We start from the raw sequence: 17,482 nt of genomic DNA, 5'->3' as shown, positions 1-17,482 counted from the left end.
TATAGACACAGTGTTTGATTCATGCCAACCCAAGGGGTAATATGAATGCTTAGTATTGTTTAACCAGCTCCCAAGGACTGAATAAAACCCTCAGATGAAAGATGTGACCTTCAAAGAGCAGAGAATCACTTTTTCTTTTCATCTAAAAGATAATTTATCTAATACTTTTCTTCTCATTGAAGACATAGGAGCACTGCACTGAGAACTGTTTACAAATGTTCTTTCTCCATTAAATTGATTTTCTGAGTATAGATAGGCAGTGTGTTCTGGAACTAATTTAAATTCCCTTCTAATTAATATTCAAGACCAAAATATGTTATCTTTGCATGACTGTGCAATTATTAAAGGAAAAATATCATCTGTGGAAGTAATTATTTTTCCTTTTTTTTTTTTTTTTTTTTTTTAACTAGCCGTTAACCAACATAAAATGTGTCGTTTCTTTCCCCTTTTTAGGCTATGATTGAAGAAGCCATCACCAGAGAAGAATCTTTTTCAGTTATGTACACACCATTTGTGACAAAAGTCAAGGTTGACAACAGAGACAAGATGACAGACGCGTTCACTAAAAAGCACCCTGGCTACACACAGCACATCTTTACAGGTAACAGCAGATTTCACATGCTGTTAAGCACTGTATACTGTTTGTCTGTGTGTGGCTGACTTAAAAATGAGTTTTGGAGTTTGGAGCTTGAGCCTTTGAATTTCCTACACTTCAGTGGGGAAAATTAACTTCTGAGATTTGCTATATGATTGTACACGATTTAGGTAATCAAATCAGTACTTAGCTAAAGCATAGACTTTACACTGCAAATCCCCACAAAGACTATTTTTATCCATGAAGCCTCACGTTTCAGTTGTTGAATTTCATTATTACAAGAGCTCTTTTGTTCAGCAGCACTTTTGCAGTGTCTTGTTGCAACAGCAAGTCCCAGGCTCATTCCCGTCCCGGTGGCTTGCCATCAGTAATTGGCCCAACAGCAGGCCCTTCACTTTCCAAAACCTTTCTTCCTTTGAGTGCTAGTGGAGGGATGAACACCTTCGAGAGCACCTCAGCTGCAGGAACAGGAACAGACAGCCAGGTTTCCTTTGGGTTGTTGAAGACAAATCCAGAGCAATCTAGGGCTTTCTATAGCCCGTTGTCATCTCCCAGAGGAGTGAAGTCAAGTAGCATCTCCTGGCATAAGCGGACGCTAAAGTTCTGCTGACCATGGTCTTATTCCAAGAGGAATGGGCATGATACTTCTCCAAATGAGAGGCAGGTGGATGAAATGGCATTTCCTGCTGTCATTAACCTGGTGATTCAGAACATGGCCACCTCTGGTAACACTTAGCTCTGAGTTCGTCGTTCATCTAACTCAATTAGCTTCTAACTCAATATCTTCCAACTCTCAGGAGAAAGGAACATTTGCCTGAACTCTAGTGGGAATTGGGAAGTCAAGTGTTTGCCACAAAACTGCGCAGACATTAAACCAAGTAAACTTGGCTTGTACATTTTGTTTGCCTTTAGAAAACTGGTATAAAACCAGAATAAAACTAGATTGTGTTTTGCAAGTGCCCCTGCATTAGGTTTCTGGCAGTAGTTTTGGGATTGCTTAAAAAGGGAAAATGGGATTTATCATGAAGGTCGTAAAGTCCCTGTCTACTATTTACTTGCTGATGTTACTTTCTTGAGAGGTTCCAGGGACAAAAGTATTGGCATTAAAGCGAACATAAAATAAAACTCCCTGAATATGATTTGGAAAAAAAAGATAAAATCATATTTCACGTCATCCCCTCATTTTATAGCAAGAGTGAGACTTTCAAAAGCACATACACAACAAAGGCATGCAAGTGTTGCACTGAAGTTCAGTTGTGTTCATAAATCACTGGATATTTCTGGAAGCATCACCAGGCTTTTCCTCACTCCTATGGAAAGGAGGAAGGAAAAAAAAAACAACAGGATGAAAGACTTTGGTCCTATAGTACTTCAATCAATTACAAAACAGATCGAATAGAACCAGTTCTGCCCTCAAGGGTGTTTTGTTTAGAAATTCTGTTGATTAAAAAATTGTTCCAATCTTACACAATTTTCTCTGAGTGCAGGTTTTGGGATCACTAGTTTCTAGGAATTAAATGGGGTAGCCAAGATCACAATAATGTATACTGTATCTTGGCTTCTATGCACTGGAAAAATGTCACAATACAGGGTTCTGAGAATGAAATGTGTGAGAGGTGCTGAGCGAGAGCCCTGTACAGCTCCCACCCTGGCTCTCATGCAGGTGAGAGTCTTCCAACCTCCCTTTCTCCGTCCTGGAAACCTTCTGAGACAGAACAAACTTGGCTCCCCTTCCTGGCCTCAACTCACAGCAACATCCACTGAAGTCAACTAAGGAAAAGGGGTTTCTTAGCTTATCTATTCAGACCTGGCCCAAAACCATGCCATCCGCTAGAAAAAATCTCTCAAGGAAGAAGTTGCACTCATTGTCAGCATTGTGCCCCCTGCACGTCCATTCCTCATGGAGGTGAAATGAAAAACATGAGCCAAGTCCCCTTTCAGCAGTGGGTTTGAAATACCACGCACCTCATGACGACGTTATCTTAAATAACCTTCCCATTCCACAGCAATCATTCACGCAACTTCAGTCTAAGTCCTGCTATAATGCACGGACTGGATTGATTTAAAATTTTTCCTTATTGCCAAGGAAGAGAAGCAGACATGCATTTAAATCCAAGCATACAATGCAGTTTGTTTCAAAATCGAGGATCCATCAGAAGCTGAGTAGCTGCAAGGGAAATATCAGGTCCACTCGCTTTGATTTATGTACGGGTAAGGCCGGGGAGCTCCAAATGGGGTTCTCCATTTGTCACTGTGACCGCACAGCCTGGCATCTTAAAAGCAGAGCTCACTGAAAACAGAGCACTCCTTTGTAGAAAGTGACACTGACATTCAATCTAGGTTTATTTTTTGCAAGGGAAGGAGAGGAAGGAAAGAGCTGGTATAGTTCCCCAAGAAGAGGTGGTTTATGCTCTCGCTCGGAGCATCTGTCCTCGCTCAGGTCAGGGCAGCAGACACACACAGGGTTCTGGCAGGGCCCTCACAAACTCCTGCCAACCACAGCACATCGTCACATGCCACTGGTGGTGGTGACAGTAAAAGCACAAAGCTGTAGGAAATGAAGCTTCCTAAATTCAGCAAACAACTTCAGCTTGTTTTGCAGTTAAAAAATAAGGATGTTACATTTAATGGAATGTTGAGTTACTAATGCTTTGGATGATCAGCATTGAAAAACACGTAAACAGAAAGAGCAAACTTTATCTAATGCATCAGCAAAAAGCAAGCTGTGGGTGGGAAAGTTTGCAAAGCGTTGAATTTCAGAACCACCTTGCAGCTGGAGGGGATTTGGGGGGTAATCTTCATTTTGGCAAGCCTTCTGGATTACATTTAATTCCTTCTTACACTCCCTACTTTTTCTTTTAACAAAAACAAACAAACAAACAAACAAAAAAACCCAAAAACCCTTCCATTGCAGCTGAAAAGAAACGTGACTGGAAATTATCTTCATTTTCATATTCCAGATCCTCGTGGACTTCATATTTTGCCGCAGACGACAGACTGGTCTTCCTCCCCTCCCCAGCAGTACTTACTCACACTGGGTTTCAGAAACAAACAAATTGGAAAAACCTTGGAAAAGCTGACAAGTAGAAAGCTGCCAATCTTTTCAGGTACGCCAACTTGCTTAATAGCTGTCATAGCTCATGAGTGACCTCCTCAATCCTTTCCTGAGCGATGGGAGCAGGGCTCTGGTCCCAGTTCTCTGTGCCTGCATCCCTGCCTCCATCAGCCTCTCCCCCATTCCAGTTTACCCATAGATCCTCTATCCAAAACACAAATAAACACAGCACGCACGGTTGTGATTTCATTTCCTAGACTGCAAAGCACCTTTCAGTCCAATCCCAGAGGAAGAACTGAGAAGACAGTGGGAGACCATTGGGAAACAGATCATGCCAGTCATGGATTTTATGAGAAGCACCAAATTAACTGTGCGTACAACCTTCCCTTACTGCTTTGCTTTGTGTGTGTCAGTGCATAGGAACAGCACGTGCTTTTTGGTGGGCAATCCGTTCTGCGCATCCTCCTCTGGCCAGCAATGCTCAGCAAACTGCAGTAGAAACAGAGTTCAATTGGGGTCTAGATACTTTTTAAAAGTAGCCCTAATTGTTTAAGTGCATCCAGTTTAAAATTACTTTGCATTTGATTTTCTCAAATTTTTATGTCCAATTATATAATATTCCTACTCCACACAACCACCAAAATTACTGTGCATTTAATACCCACACTACTCTACACACATCACAAGGCTCTCCATTAAGAGTTAATAATCACTACTTGAAGTATTTCTAGTGATTTAGATCTTGATCTCTACGTAATAAAGCATGTGAAATAACCTTCAAATCTGTTACAAACATATTGAAGGTATAGTAGTTAATTCTAGCCCATACTTTCTGCAATAATGTACACAGCTTTTTAGCACCATGGCTTTTGATTAGCACAAAAGGTCAAAAATCAAATTTGCATGTAGACTAGACTGTTTTAATTCAATTCTGAAATTATTCTCCTGAAAATAAGTGGAAGAAGCCTCTCCTCCACAGATTGTAAATGCTAATGTTAACGTTTTTTCCCTAGCAATAACCGTTTTTCAGTTTTCTGTGTGTTGCAGGAATCAGAGCCATTTCCTCATCAAGGGTGTCTCAGCAAATCACAGGATTTATATTCTTAGGTTTTGATACCAGATAGGAGGTTGACAAAAAAAAAAAACCCTGCTACTTAGCAACCCCTAGCAAGGAAGAAACATTAGTTGGGTATTTGGGGAATCTGCCTCTCATTTAATCTCAGAGAGCTGCTGCTGAAACAACGTAAGTGCTTGAACTCATAGGCTTAGCGGGAGGTGAAGGTGCTTGGTGCTGTGCAAAAACGGGCACTCAACGCATTGCTGTGGCCTGAGGTCGCGCAGCCCCAGGAAACACACAGCTGCTGCTTCCCTGTTCCTTCCCAAAGCCATGGGCTGCTTCTTCTGGCTGACCAAGGCCCTGGGGACTGGCATGCAGGCTGATAGGAGAGGCATCTTTGCAGAAGTGAAATAGCTGTTATTGCTGTGTGCAGTGCACTTCCAACAGCCACAAATCCAGAAGTACAAACAGATGGAGGGTTGGATGCCAGCACAGAATAAAACCCCGCACCTTCTCACAGCCCCAGTGCAACTCCAGGGTCTGGTCAGTTGTTTTTTGACCTTTTTTGACTCTTTTGTCATGATGCTGAGCTTTCAGAGGCAAGGTTCTAGCGTTGCAGCTATTCATTTTCTACTTATCAGAAAGGGAAAAATTTTAAACTGGGAATATCTTTTGGATTCCCTCTGATCACCCCATTCTATAAGAAAATTTGCACCAGTGAGTCTATGAGCAGTCACCAGGGCATCAGTATGGAACCTTTAATGGAAGGGGGAAAAACCCCAGGATAGAAGGACTTATTGCTGAGTTAGAACAACCAGCTGCCAATGCTGCACCCATTATTGGTAGAAACACATTCACTACCTCTTCAGCTTTTATAGCAATGAATAATCCGGGCAAGACAGAACCTCTGACCCAAAGAGCAACTGACAGAGCGAATTATACCTGATAACACAGATAGGCACAGAGCCAGAGCTGATCTGCTGCTGGTGATTAAAATCTCTGTGGGCCTGGCAAAGACTTGGCCACCTTTGTTTCCTTGACAGTATTCCAAAATCCTCTTCAAGCTAGAATTACAATTCCACCTGCCATCCATTACATCCAAACAGAACTGAGGACTTCTGTGAGACAAACTTTGGATACAAGCATTAGCTTTACAACTTGCTTTAAGACAATAAAGGAAGATATTTATTTTTAATAGCACACAGGAACAAGGAAGAAAAGATTCCTTCGTTTGCAAATGCAAATGTGCACTCCATGCTTGTCCTAATACAGTTTTTTTCTACCAAAGCATCTCAGTGCTGAATAAGAGCTTATTAAGCAATGGCAACACACTCGATACCAGATCTGCCAGCTCCCTTTTGCAGCTCCACAGCTTACAGTTAATTATACGATTTGTACACGCACGACTGTTGGTGAGACATGAAGCTAATGATTAAAAAAGCAGAGCGTTTCTCATTTGCCCTCTCATCTTCATAAAGAACAGCCGGTCCCATTCAGCTTGAAGGGATATTTGTGTGCTGCAAAGCAAGAGGCAGAAGGGAGGGTGCAGCAGCCTGGTCCCATGTGCTGTCATTGCTGCTGGTGGCAAACTCCACAGCCCTCAATGACCCACAGGTTATTTTATTTCCCTTAAACAGCTGTATCAGTCAGACTTCCACCTGCTCACATCACGACCCAGATTACTGGTGCTGACAAGCAGTTACTCTATCAAGTGGTTTTATTGGGCTCATTCTTGCTGCTTTGTACGCAGCCTTTCTCCCACGTCAGTGGTACATAATGCTGCTTTATAGGAGAAATAGAGGGGCCAGCAGGGCTTGTTAGACTGCTCACATCATATGGGTGAGCAAAACCTGCCGTAAGATTCACAGCACGATGGGCACATGTACAGATCTTTCTTGTCTTTGTTTTTTTTTTTAAATAGAGGTAAAGCATTCACTCAAATTTCAGCACAAACATTTTCTGGAGCATACCAAGGGCATTAGAGAAATATAATGACAGATTTTTCTGCCTGTTATTGCAACACACTCGTAACCATTTGCGAAACATATTTTCATTCTGATTTTGAGCTGAAGAATAGTGTGGACACCACAACGATCAGGAACTACCAAGAGGCACCACAGACCTTTGCAAAGTTGGTGCACTTAGGGCCGATGGATATGAGATCCCCAGCTGACCAGCCTCTTCACTTTGTTTTAGCACTCCTGGCACTCAGCAATTCAGATTTATACGCAGAAGTAGCAGAAGGGATGACTCCTATCTTGTGCACAGAGAAAAACAAAAAGCAGGGCTCCATCCCTGGATTCTCAGTACCTGAAGGAACACATCACTAAAGGAGCTGACTCTTTTCCACTGAAGTGTCTATTAATGCTTGCTCTTTGCTTAACCTTCACTGCACCTACCTGAGCTGGTTTCATCTCCATCTGATTGCTTGGCCACTTTATTATGTTTTTTACTGCAGCTTATAGCCCCTTGAATCCTGCTATCCTTCATATAATTCTCATCATGTGGTTTGGTTCCCTGTGGGTTTTTTTCTCCTGCCAGCAGCAGTTATTTACTTTCTCTTTCTGCATTTTTCATTGTCACTGAAACACCACCTCTAAGTTCAACCTCCTCAAATCCTTTTTTTTTTTTTTTAAACTCCACTGTGAGTTATTTATTTATTTCCTACCTACTATAAACTTAAATAGCACTGCTATGTCCATGTTGGCACAGATGCCCAATTTGTGTCCCATAGCTACGTGACATGCTTTAATATTTTCCTGAAGAATCAAGCAGAGAAAAAATTGCTTTCTATCTGCTTTTACTTTCTGAGTCATTTGAGAAGCCCCCCAACAGACACAGCATGGTGAGAGAGGATTCTTACCTGCTTTTGCAGCTGACGCTCGATAGACTCATTTCTTGGTGCTTGCACAAAAAGGTTTTGGGTGGTTTTCAAGAATAGCAGAAAAAACCTTCTGCTGCACTTACAGTGCTGTGTGACTATTTCTCACTGATAAGAGCTCTTGTTAATTGATTGCTTCTCCTTATTTCAGTGCTCACAGCTGTATCTGGTTACACAGCCACCTACCACCAATATTGCCCACTGACCATGTCACTAAGTATTGCCTCCACCTCCAGGGATGGTGACTTCCTATATAGCCCATTCCAATGCATCACCACTCTTTCAGAGAAGTTTCTCCTAATATCCAACCAGAACCTCCCCTGGCACAACTGGAAGGAACTTTTGTTTCTTGCTCTATTGCCATACTAACTAGATGGTGTCAGACTTAATTTTGCATATCAGAGATCACAGAAAATTTTTTCCTTGCTGATGGCTTCATCAATCCTAGACCAGGCCCCCAGAAAGGGGCTTTTCAAGTAAAATAAATATTTGTCAGCAGGTTGTCCTGGTTTGCACTCCTAGAGGTGGGCCAGTAGAAGTTCATAAGGTAGGACTGGTAAGCTCTGCTGGCTCCCAAAGGCAAATCACATTTCTTGCGCTTGAGTAAAATCCATCTTAGTTGGGTTTTCTACCCTTGCTGAAACATATTGAAGATCTTCAACCGGAATTATAAAGAGGCTTAATTGCCACCCCAGTCTTACTTGTACCTATTTATACACAATGGTCCTTCTGTTATCATCGTTTTTTATCTCCCTCCTGCACTTTTCCATTGTTTACACTCTTTAGAATTTATCCCTCCATCACATTTATTGAGAAGAATAATAAGCTCTTAGCACTTTTATTAATAGACCAATCACCTCACTTCCCTCCAGAGTTATCTCCTAACATGCTGGCACCTCCGCTCAGTGATACTTGGGTCCAAATTAACCTCTCCAAACACAGCTGACTGGAGCTAACTGCAATTCTCAGAGAACTGCTGGCCAGAGTTCCTCTTCCTTGTGCAGTTCCTGATGCTGATGGAAATACCCATTCATTGGCTCAGCTCTTCCTTTCTCAGTTGATTTCATTATCTGGAATTCCTACATTATAGCTGGATTCCTGATATTGCTCTCTAATGTCTTTTATTTTATCTTTCTCTACGATCATCCTATAAATTACATTGAAAGGAGTAAAACTAACTATACCAGGACTATTCATATTTTTTTCTAGGGTTGAAAGGAAACTAAGCTTTTTTTCTTACAGATTCCTACAAGATGTTTAGAAAACGAGAAGAGCATCTCTACTAAATTCTTAGATGTTATGTAAAAATTATACAATTGTAGAATCATTAATGCTGGAAAAGACCACTAAGATCATCTAGTCCAACCATAGAGTTGGACTACTTGATGCACCCTCTGGGCAAACTTCTGCAAAACCAAAATCAAGATTGAAAAACCAAGACTCCTTGTCAAGAAAAGTTAATTTAAAAATAAACCCAAATAAATTTGTTTCAAAACTTCACTCTGCCCAATATACAGTGGGACCTAGAGACAGCTATCTGGGAAGCAAAGCGTATGGGAATGGCAGCATCAGCACGCCGCCATATGGAACTGCCAGAACAAAGGTCTGCTAAAAATACTGGAAGTGGTTCTGAAAATCTATGCCAATGCTTGTAATTTCAAGCTCTTAAATACATTCACAAGCCTGATTAGATGAATGGAAATTTTGCTCAGAATGGCTGAGTATACAGATATGCAATGGCTACATTTTGTCAAGAATCTAGGCCAAATTGCTTTTGAAAATCTCAGTAGGGTGTTCATTTGCATTTTTGGCAACAGAACGCTTTTGAAAATATGGTAGTAAGGCTGCCATCCATCAAACATTTCAGCAAACGATAAGATTTTTTGCAAGCACTTGGCTGAGCTTCTCTATCCACATGCTTTTAATTTGCCACGTGCCTGAAGGATCAGAGACCACCTCCACAGGTGTTAGCGCCTCAAGGTTGTGCATTCAAAAACTGTGGATTTCCCCAGCCTGCAAGCAAACCATAGGCTCAGACATGGCATGGCTTCCTCAATCTCTTCACTGAAATTTTAAAAGCAATCCATAGCAGTCAGATAATATTTAACAGAGGGGATGATGGAAAAGCCATTTCCAAATGAGAAAATTGCATTCATGTTTGTTATCTGCTCTCTCCCCTTCACATATATTATGACTACATATTTATTTTTCTAGTACTACTAGAGAGATTGTGAAAAGAAAGTATTTTTCTCCTCTATAAGATTGTCAGAAGCATTATCTTAAAGGTGCTGGATGCCATATTGCTTATGGTATTACCAGCGTAAATATATATATATGGTGATAAGCCACAAGGCATCTGACTGAAAGGATGAGTGTGCTTTCCACAGCTCCCACCTAACCCTCTTGCTTTCCCTGAGAGAACAGGACGATGTCTGTGCGTGTTCACGTGCGATAGAGAAGTTGCATTACGCCAACATCCTTGGCCGGCTGCAGCAAGTCACGGAGCAGTCCCAGGTGATTAATCAAGCGATGGCTGAGCTAGCATCCATCCCTTATCTGCAGGACATCAGTCAGCAGGATGCTGAACTGGTGAGCATTCATTTCTAATCCTTATTTTGGCTTTTGCAGAGAGGGGAGGGCAGGGGCAAAGCGCAGTGCTGCAGTTTTCTCAGGGGGTCATTTTTCTGAATGTGTGGACCTGACATAGCTTTAAAATCCTGCTGCAATGCCTTGTCAGAGGTGCTAATCACCTGCAAGGATGACTTTTACGGAACCAGCATGATTCATCCTTAGGCATATTTTTAAAACCTCTTATTTTCTCCCAAACCTGCCCAAATCAGCCTGGGAAAATGATTGCAATTATTCCGATTGTGCTACACTGAGACACCTAACATCAGGAGCCATCTGCACCAACAGGCCAGATCTGCTTAAACCAGAGGAGAGGTGACAAGACACTCCCAATCCCAGCTCTATCCCACATGTAAATGCAGCCCAGTTTTGGAGATCTGACTATGGTCTGCTGAAAACCCTTGGGCTTCCCAAAGGCAGCCCATGGGGATCAACCTGCAGCCATACAGGGCTTCTGAGCCCTGCAGAATGAAGATTTCTCAATCCCCCTTTTGCTGCAGGGACCAGCAGCAGCCTGCGGCCACAGGAGGTGGACTGCAGACAAGAGGCAGCAGCACGACGCAGAGCTGTGTTCCTACAAGATATTCTCAATTTGAATCAAGTTTGCTAGTATTAAAACTCAGCCAGCCCACATTTCAAGGCCGACTAAAGGCTCTGGAGTTATTGGTACATAATTCAGTGAAAGGCTTTCTCCAGGCTGCAATATTTTCAGTACATCCCCATCTAGGCACAGGCTATTACACTGCTGCCTGTATCTTGGAGTGCAGCTCTTGCATGCCTGGGAACATTTTGGGGAAAGGTTTCAGACCATCTCCAAGGGCTCCAGTCCCTCAGAGCAGGGCTGGGCCCCTCCTGCAGGATCTAAGTGACAGGGCAGAAATCCTTCAGCGAAACCCCTGTACTTTGTTTACAGAGCCCAGGGTGAAAATGACTCCTAAAAGACAAAGGCAGAGAACCTCTACCAGCTCTTCTATCCTAAGCATTAAAATACATCAATTCAGCATTCACTTTTTTTTTTCTCTTTATCCTGTCATCTTCCTGTAAACTGTATCTGTATGTGCAATTGGAGGCTTAGATGCTTTGTAGCCAGAATATTTTATGAAACTTCAGGCTCCACAGCATCAAGGCACAGGGCTACAAGCACAAACGTGCAGAGCCACGTTACTGTGGAGTAATTAATGGTCTTCGCCTCTCCTGGTGGCACCGGCCTGTGTGTCACAGCTCCTCTGGTGCCATTAGCAGCTGCTTGTCTGATTACATCACAACCGAATCATAGAATGGCTTGGAAGAGACCTTAAAGCCCACTCAGTCCCAATCCCTGCTGTGGACTGGCTGCCCGCACCAGCTCCGGCTGCCCACGGCCCATCCAACCTGTCTGGTGCACCTCCAGGGATGGGCACCCACAGTTCTCCGGACACCACTCTCCAAACAAAAAATTTCCCCCTAATGTCTAACCTTAATCTCCCCTATTTAAATTTTGAACTGTTCTCTCTCGTCCTCTCGCTATCTGCCCTGCTGTAAAAAGTTGCTCTCCATCTTGGTTCTATCTGGGTGCTCTGAGTGCCCATGGCCACGGGGACAGTATGGCAGCACCCACAGCCTCCGCCTGCACCTCACTCCTCTGCACCTTCCTAGGAGATATCTATGTACTTTTGAAGATATTTTTCCATGAAGAATACTCAGCTGGCCAAATTCTAATCTCACTTGTGCTAATAAAAATTTAAAGTAATTCCTCTGAGGTCATTCTGACTTTGCATTGGTAAAATGGAGAAGCGGTTTTGTGACCAAGGTAGGCACTTAAATTGTGTGGCTGGAAAATGCTAAAGATGTCAAATGTTTATTATCACACACAGTATAAGTTGCATAAAGCTTAAAACATGCTGAATTTATAACAGTGCAATTTGCACTGATCCAGCAAGGATCCCAAAGGCATTTCAGTTATAAACTCTTCTCTGTAAATGTCTTCCTGTAACTAAATAAATAGAGTCCTAATCTATAGCACAGAGAATTTCAGCTGAGGCCTTTTTAGATGAGTATTTATTCACAGACCCCAGGAGAATAAAGATCTCGGTTAACTCAAACAGTTGAACAGAAAGGAGGAAAAACCCCAAACAAAATTCATACAAGGTTTACGATTTCACTGTCATCCTATTTGTAGATGATAAATCAAGATGAATGCTTGTTGAAAAAAAGAAAGAAAGAAAGAAAGAAAAAAAAAAAACTAAGTCCATTTAATATCAAATGAGGACAAGATATTAAAATACAGCATTTTTTCCTTGGAGGGGATTTTCCAAAAAAGAGCAGCTCTGGGAGAATTACTGAGGTTTGCCAACTGTCCCCTCCTGTCACATTCACATTTTCTCTACCAGCAAAGCCAGTGACAAACTTTGAGTGATGAAAACAAACCCGAGCAGATCCTGGGCCCTTTCCACCAGGACACCCATCATTCACCCAACTTCAATGGCCACTTTTCTTAGTTTCCCTTCTTGCCCAAATCAGTGGGCAATGGGATGGGGATGGTTCCAAACAGCCATTTCAGTTACAAACCCTGGCCATCCTGCCCTTCCCTGCCTGGTTCCACTCTAACACAGGATTTGTGCTTTGTCCCTTCCGCCCTTAATACCCTTAATCTCTGAGTTGTGTCTATTCCGGAATCATAGAAGATTATCTGTCATAAAAGTATTCTGATGGAAAATTCCTGACAGCTTCTTGACTCCAGAGTCAGAGGCAGAAATTTGCAGTTTTGTTTTTCATGAACACTGATGCATAACTTGAAAACGTGTTTTTTGTGGTTTTGTTTTTTTTTTTAATCAGATATTTGGGCCAGTGAAATGAACTTAATGGCTGCACAAGCACCACAAAAGGCTAGAACCAACCCTCATACATTAACCTAGAGGTTTGAAAGACGCCTGCATCCTCTGTCCAGCACTGGGATGCAAAGAGGGAATTTTAACTCCACAAATCAGAATGCGAAGCTGAAGTGAATAGAAGTCCATTCCCTGAATCTCAAGGCAGCACATTTGTATCTCACTCAGATAAACCTAAACACTGATATTTTGAGTTTCATCTCCTCCTGTGCTCACATCAGACCGCTGCCTGTCTTGGTACAGCAGGAAGAGTCAATTTCTGTATGAATGCTCACACTCTGTTATTATCATCCAGTCTGTCTAAACTTGTGATGAGCAGCAAATATGGGAAGTCACCACCAACAACTAAGCATTTTGGAATAAATCTAACAGGGCAGACTCACACCTCTGATTTGAGAGCACCCAAAGCATTTTCTAGTGCACAGGAAAGGAATGGGCTGAGGCAATACTGCAACAAACCTGAACTTTAGCCTTCCGTCTAAGCACAGATTAGCAAGTATTTTCCTACAGCTTCTTTCCACAGTTTACACTAGAAATTGCCAGCCTTGTTTTTATGGTGTGCTGTGCTGAATGATGGGGAGGAGGAAGGGTCTGCAAAGAAAGAGGATAGTAAAAGAAGGGGAAATGAGCTAGACACTTCCAGCATCTCAGCTTTAGTGTTGTCCTCTTGTGCAGTTTTACATGCTACCCTAAATTATGATGCATTAGCCTTGGGAGAAAATGCTAAAACGCATTCATGTACGACACAGAATGTCTCAGACAGCAGAGAATGAAATATGGAACCTCTATTCTTTACAGCCCAAGTCTTCCTTTACCAAGTATAAACATTTACCACATATATTTAAGCCGTATAGGCTTAAATACAAATTTTCCAGAGTTTTTTTTTTTCCTATTGTTAAGTATTTTACATCCACAATAATATAGCTTAATGGCTGAAGCAAAGACGAGGTGGCGATGCTCATTGTGTGAAAGATGAGTAATAAAATCATCAGCGTACAAATGATTTTTTAATAAGGTTTTAATCTGTGTATTTAGAGAAGTTATTTCTGTGTGAATTCCACGCTGATAATTTTTATCTTGGTGCCACAGCTGCAGTCGTTAATGGCAGATGCCATGGACACCCTTGAAGGAAGAAGGAGCGATAAAGAACGTGTGTGGAATGAAATCGAGAAGGTAAAAACCTGCAGCAAAGGGCAGAGGAGCATACTGCTCCTCGGGGAGTAAATGGCCACCTGAGCCAGAGCTGCTCACACAGCAGGGAGGGAAGTGGGTGCCATCTGAAAGCCAACGCACGCCTCAAAATTTCCTAGCTCTCCGGCATTGCATGCTAATACATATTCATTTCTTGCTTTCACCCCGTTGCTGATCTTTGGCCACGTTAATAGTCTCATGCAATTAGTTAATGAAAAGAAACCCGCATGGCTTGTTTTAGGCTGGTAATTGTCATTCTCTTCTATCTTTGTTGTACGAGGTACTGTGTTAATTGTCTGGGGCGAGCTGTGGGGGAACGAAATTCATCCGGACAAATGAGGTCCCTGAGTGGAGCACAAATGAGGCTTCGGCATGTGAGACAGAACAGCCAAGTGAGCCTCTCTGAGGCTCTGCACTGCAACCGGGCAAGGCAATTTTTGCAGGATTTGTGAAGTGTGTTGGCTCTCTGTGCAGATGAATTCGACCCCATGTAATGAATAATAGGTCGGGTTGGGATGTAAGAGAAGCATCTTGTATTTGCACAGAGCCCTTCAAACCAAAGCAATTCGCTCTGGGCATTCAACACCATTGACATTTGGCCCCTCCTGTGAACAGGGATGGCACTGTGTCACCAGGAAGGGAAAATGTTGCCATCAGGTCACAGCATCATTCTGGCATGCATTCAGCAGCTCCATCGGGTCTGGGATGCATATTCACCCCACACTGCGATGGGAGGACAGAGGGTTGCAATGTTGGTGCTGACAGTTCTAAACGTTGTCCCAGGGCTTGCAGACAGGTCTCAGCATTACAACAGCACTCATAAGGCAAGGCGGGCTGACAGAGGTGTCTAAAATAACGGGGGCAGAGGGAGTAGGGCCTCTCAGAGCCACTTGGATTAAAGTTCCAGATAGGTGGCTTGTAACAGAGTTCCCAAACTACTGAATATTTGCAGAAAGCAACCAAGACACACGCATCCAAAATTAAGAAACACCTGGTTTTCATCTCTTTGGAATGTTCACGAGGTTGGTTAAAAAACAACCACCACCAAGCATTAAATATTCACATTGGCTTTGCATCACACCAGGATATTCTCTAAATCTCTCGCACCTGCCAGCAGATTGTGTGAGAAGCCTTTGCAATGCAAACATTGGGTGCAATACACAATTATATACATTTATCAATTACAAATTACAATTATATTTCCTGCTCTATATAATCAACGTTCACAACAACATGAACACAAAGAGTCGATGACATACTGACAAATAACTTATTCCTTGCCCTTCTTTGGCAGTTTTTCCTCCATTCATAGACAACAGACCTGAGTATTAGATAAAAAGTTTTCCAAGTTTTTTTCCAAAATTTGGGATTTTAGACAAGTTTAGGTGCCAGATTTTCACAACTTTGAATGATCACAGAGAAAAGACTGTGGTTGAAAGTTAGACTGAGTTCATAGAAATGAAAAAATGTATGAAAGACTCGTTAAATGCTATTGGTGGTACTGTAAGGTTTTCCACATATTCCAAGAGGCTGGCTACTATCTCAGTATAAATTCAGTAAAATGTCTTATTCTTTCCCTTTTGGTGCATTTATATTGCTTTATATACATCCTTTCTTTTTCTCTGGATACTTCAATCTTCAATATAATCTTAACCAAAAAATCAAGCTAACATTTAAAAACGGACAGGCATCCCAAATTACACCACACAAAGCTGTGCATGAGTCTATATTTAGGAATAAAATTTGCTCCATGCCTGAAAATCTGCTCTCTGCCATTTTAAAATGCGGTGCTCCAAAATTTGTTTGCATTGAGAACATAATTTCTCATTTCATTTTTGACAGCTTGAATAACTGCGTCTGATTTGGGGCATCCTGTTTCAAGCAGAACTTAATGTTTGTTTCGTAATACAGAAATCTTTTTCTGTATTATTTCAGGACGTCATCAAATACCTCTCTGCCACTTTTCTCCAACATTTCATTTCAGTATATTTGGTGTATTCCTAGAGAAACTGTCTTTTTTAATGGAGGAGGCAGAAAAGCACACATGGGGCTTGGTTCTTGGTTGGGGACGGGTTTTATGTTGCATCATTTAAATCAGCTCTAATTAAGAAAGTCACACCAGCTTAAAGGACCTTAGGAGATTGTTACAAAGAGGGACTAAATCAGAGGACTGAAAACTGACGTGGCACGGATTGCTGCTGGAGCCACTGCCCAGCAGTTCTCTTGGCCCATCACGAGCCATTGGCTGTAGGCGCCTCCAAAGAGGCTTCTCGTAGATCCAGTTAAAGGCAGTTATTTGTATTTTTGCTATTGAACTAATTTACATATATTGGAAAGTGAAAAGGAACATAAAGGAGTTATACAGTCAGCTATAAACGCAGAACTTGGAGAAGCTGACAGCTACGCTACCACCAGTGAAGTTTGGCTGTAGCAATAGAAGCAGCTGTTGCACCTAATGAAAGCACACAGTTTTTCTCTAACGCAGAAGAATTATATCCGTGCTTATTTTCCAAATGGTTAAAGGGTCTGTCAGAACTGCCATTACAAACCACTGCTTTCAGAGCTTTATATTCCAGAGTCGGCCATAAAAAGTCATTCAGGCTGAAATCTGACATAGCCGGGCACAAAGCTCAACATCCGAACACTTCTCCCTTTGTCACAGCGGAGGGCTTATCAAATTAGTTTGAAATTAATCTGAGCAATTTTGAACTTACAGGACTGGCAAAGCGGTAACACATCCATAGCTTCAAGTGTTTTGGGCGCTGCGCCGCTCACCCGATTCACTGACAAATGTATGTTTTTAAGCTCAATAATTTTTCAAATGGGCTAATTATTTTCGGAAGCATTAAATACAAAGGCAAGAAAAACGACGCAGCAATTAGCTAGAGAAAGGAGAACTGCTCCGCTGGGAGCGCTCCTCTCTCAGTACTACTGGGCTGCAGACTCCAGCCACAGGACCTGGCTGGAGCACACAGGTGAAGGACCCTCCTACACTGCTCAGGGGTCCTTGAGGAACAGAAAGGAAACGTGGGCTGGGTCAGGCTCTCCAAATCCCTATTCTCTGGGATTGTACAGAGGGAAATCCCCCTTGGGGAATTTCTGGGGAATCCCCCTTGATGTGTGTGAGCTCGGATATTGCCAGCTCCCATGGGATGGAGCAGCAGCCCCCATGCCCTCACACACAGCCCCCATGCCCTCACACACAGCC

At 42.3% G+C, this 17,482-nt stretch overlaps 1 protein-coding gene across 1 annotated transcript in view; it reads left to right on the top strand.

Annotated features, from left to right (window-relative positions):
- Positions 1 to 17,482, top strand: part of SPATA16 (spermatogenesis associated 16) — a 72,047-nt gene that overhangs the window by 47,511 nt on the left and 7,054 nt on the right. Inside the window, exons 6-10 of the mRNA XM_042821018.1 lie at positions 454 to 601; positions 3,556 to 3,702; positions 3,908 to 4,020; positions 10,013 to 10,177; positions 14,173 to 14,256. Coding sequence (XP_042676952.1) covers positions 454 to 601; positions 3,556 to 3,702; positions 3,908 to 4,020; positions 10,013 to 10,177; positions 14,173 to 14,256 — 657 coding nt within the window. The remainder of the gene's footprint in view (positions 1 to 453; positions 602 to 3,555; positions 3,703 to 3,907; positions 4,021 to 10,012; positions 10,178 to 14,172; positions 14,257 to 17,482) is intronic.

The sequence above is a fragment of the Centrocercus urophasianus genome, unplaced genomic scaffold (assembly GCF_019232065.1).
Source record: "Centrocercus urophasianus isolate 14NV4802_14NV808 unplaced genomic scaffold, USGS_Curo_1.0 seq_19, whole genome shotgun sequence".
NCBI lineage: Eukaryota > Metazoa > Chordata > Aves > Galliformes > Phasianidae > Centrocercus > Centrocercus urophasianus.
This window is presented reverse-complemented; position numbering and strand designations above follow the sequence as displayed.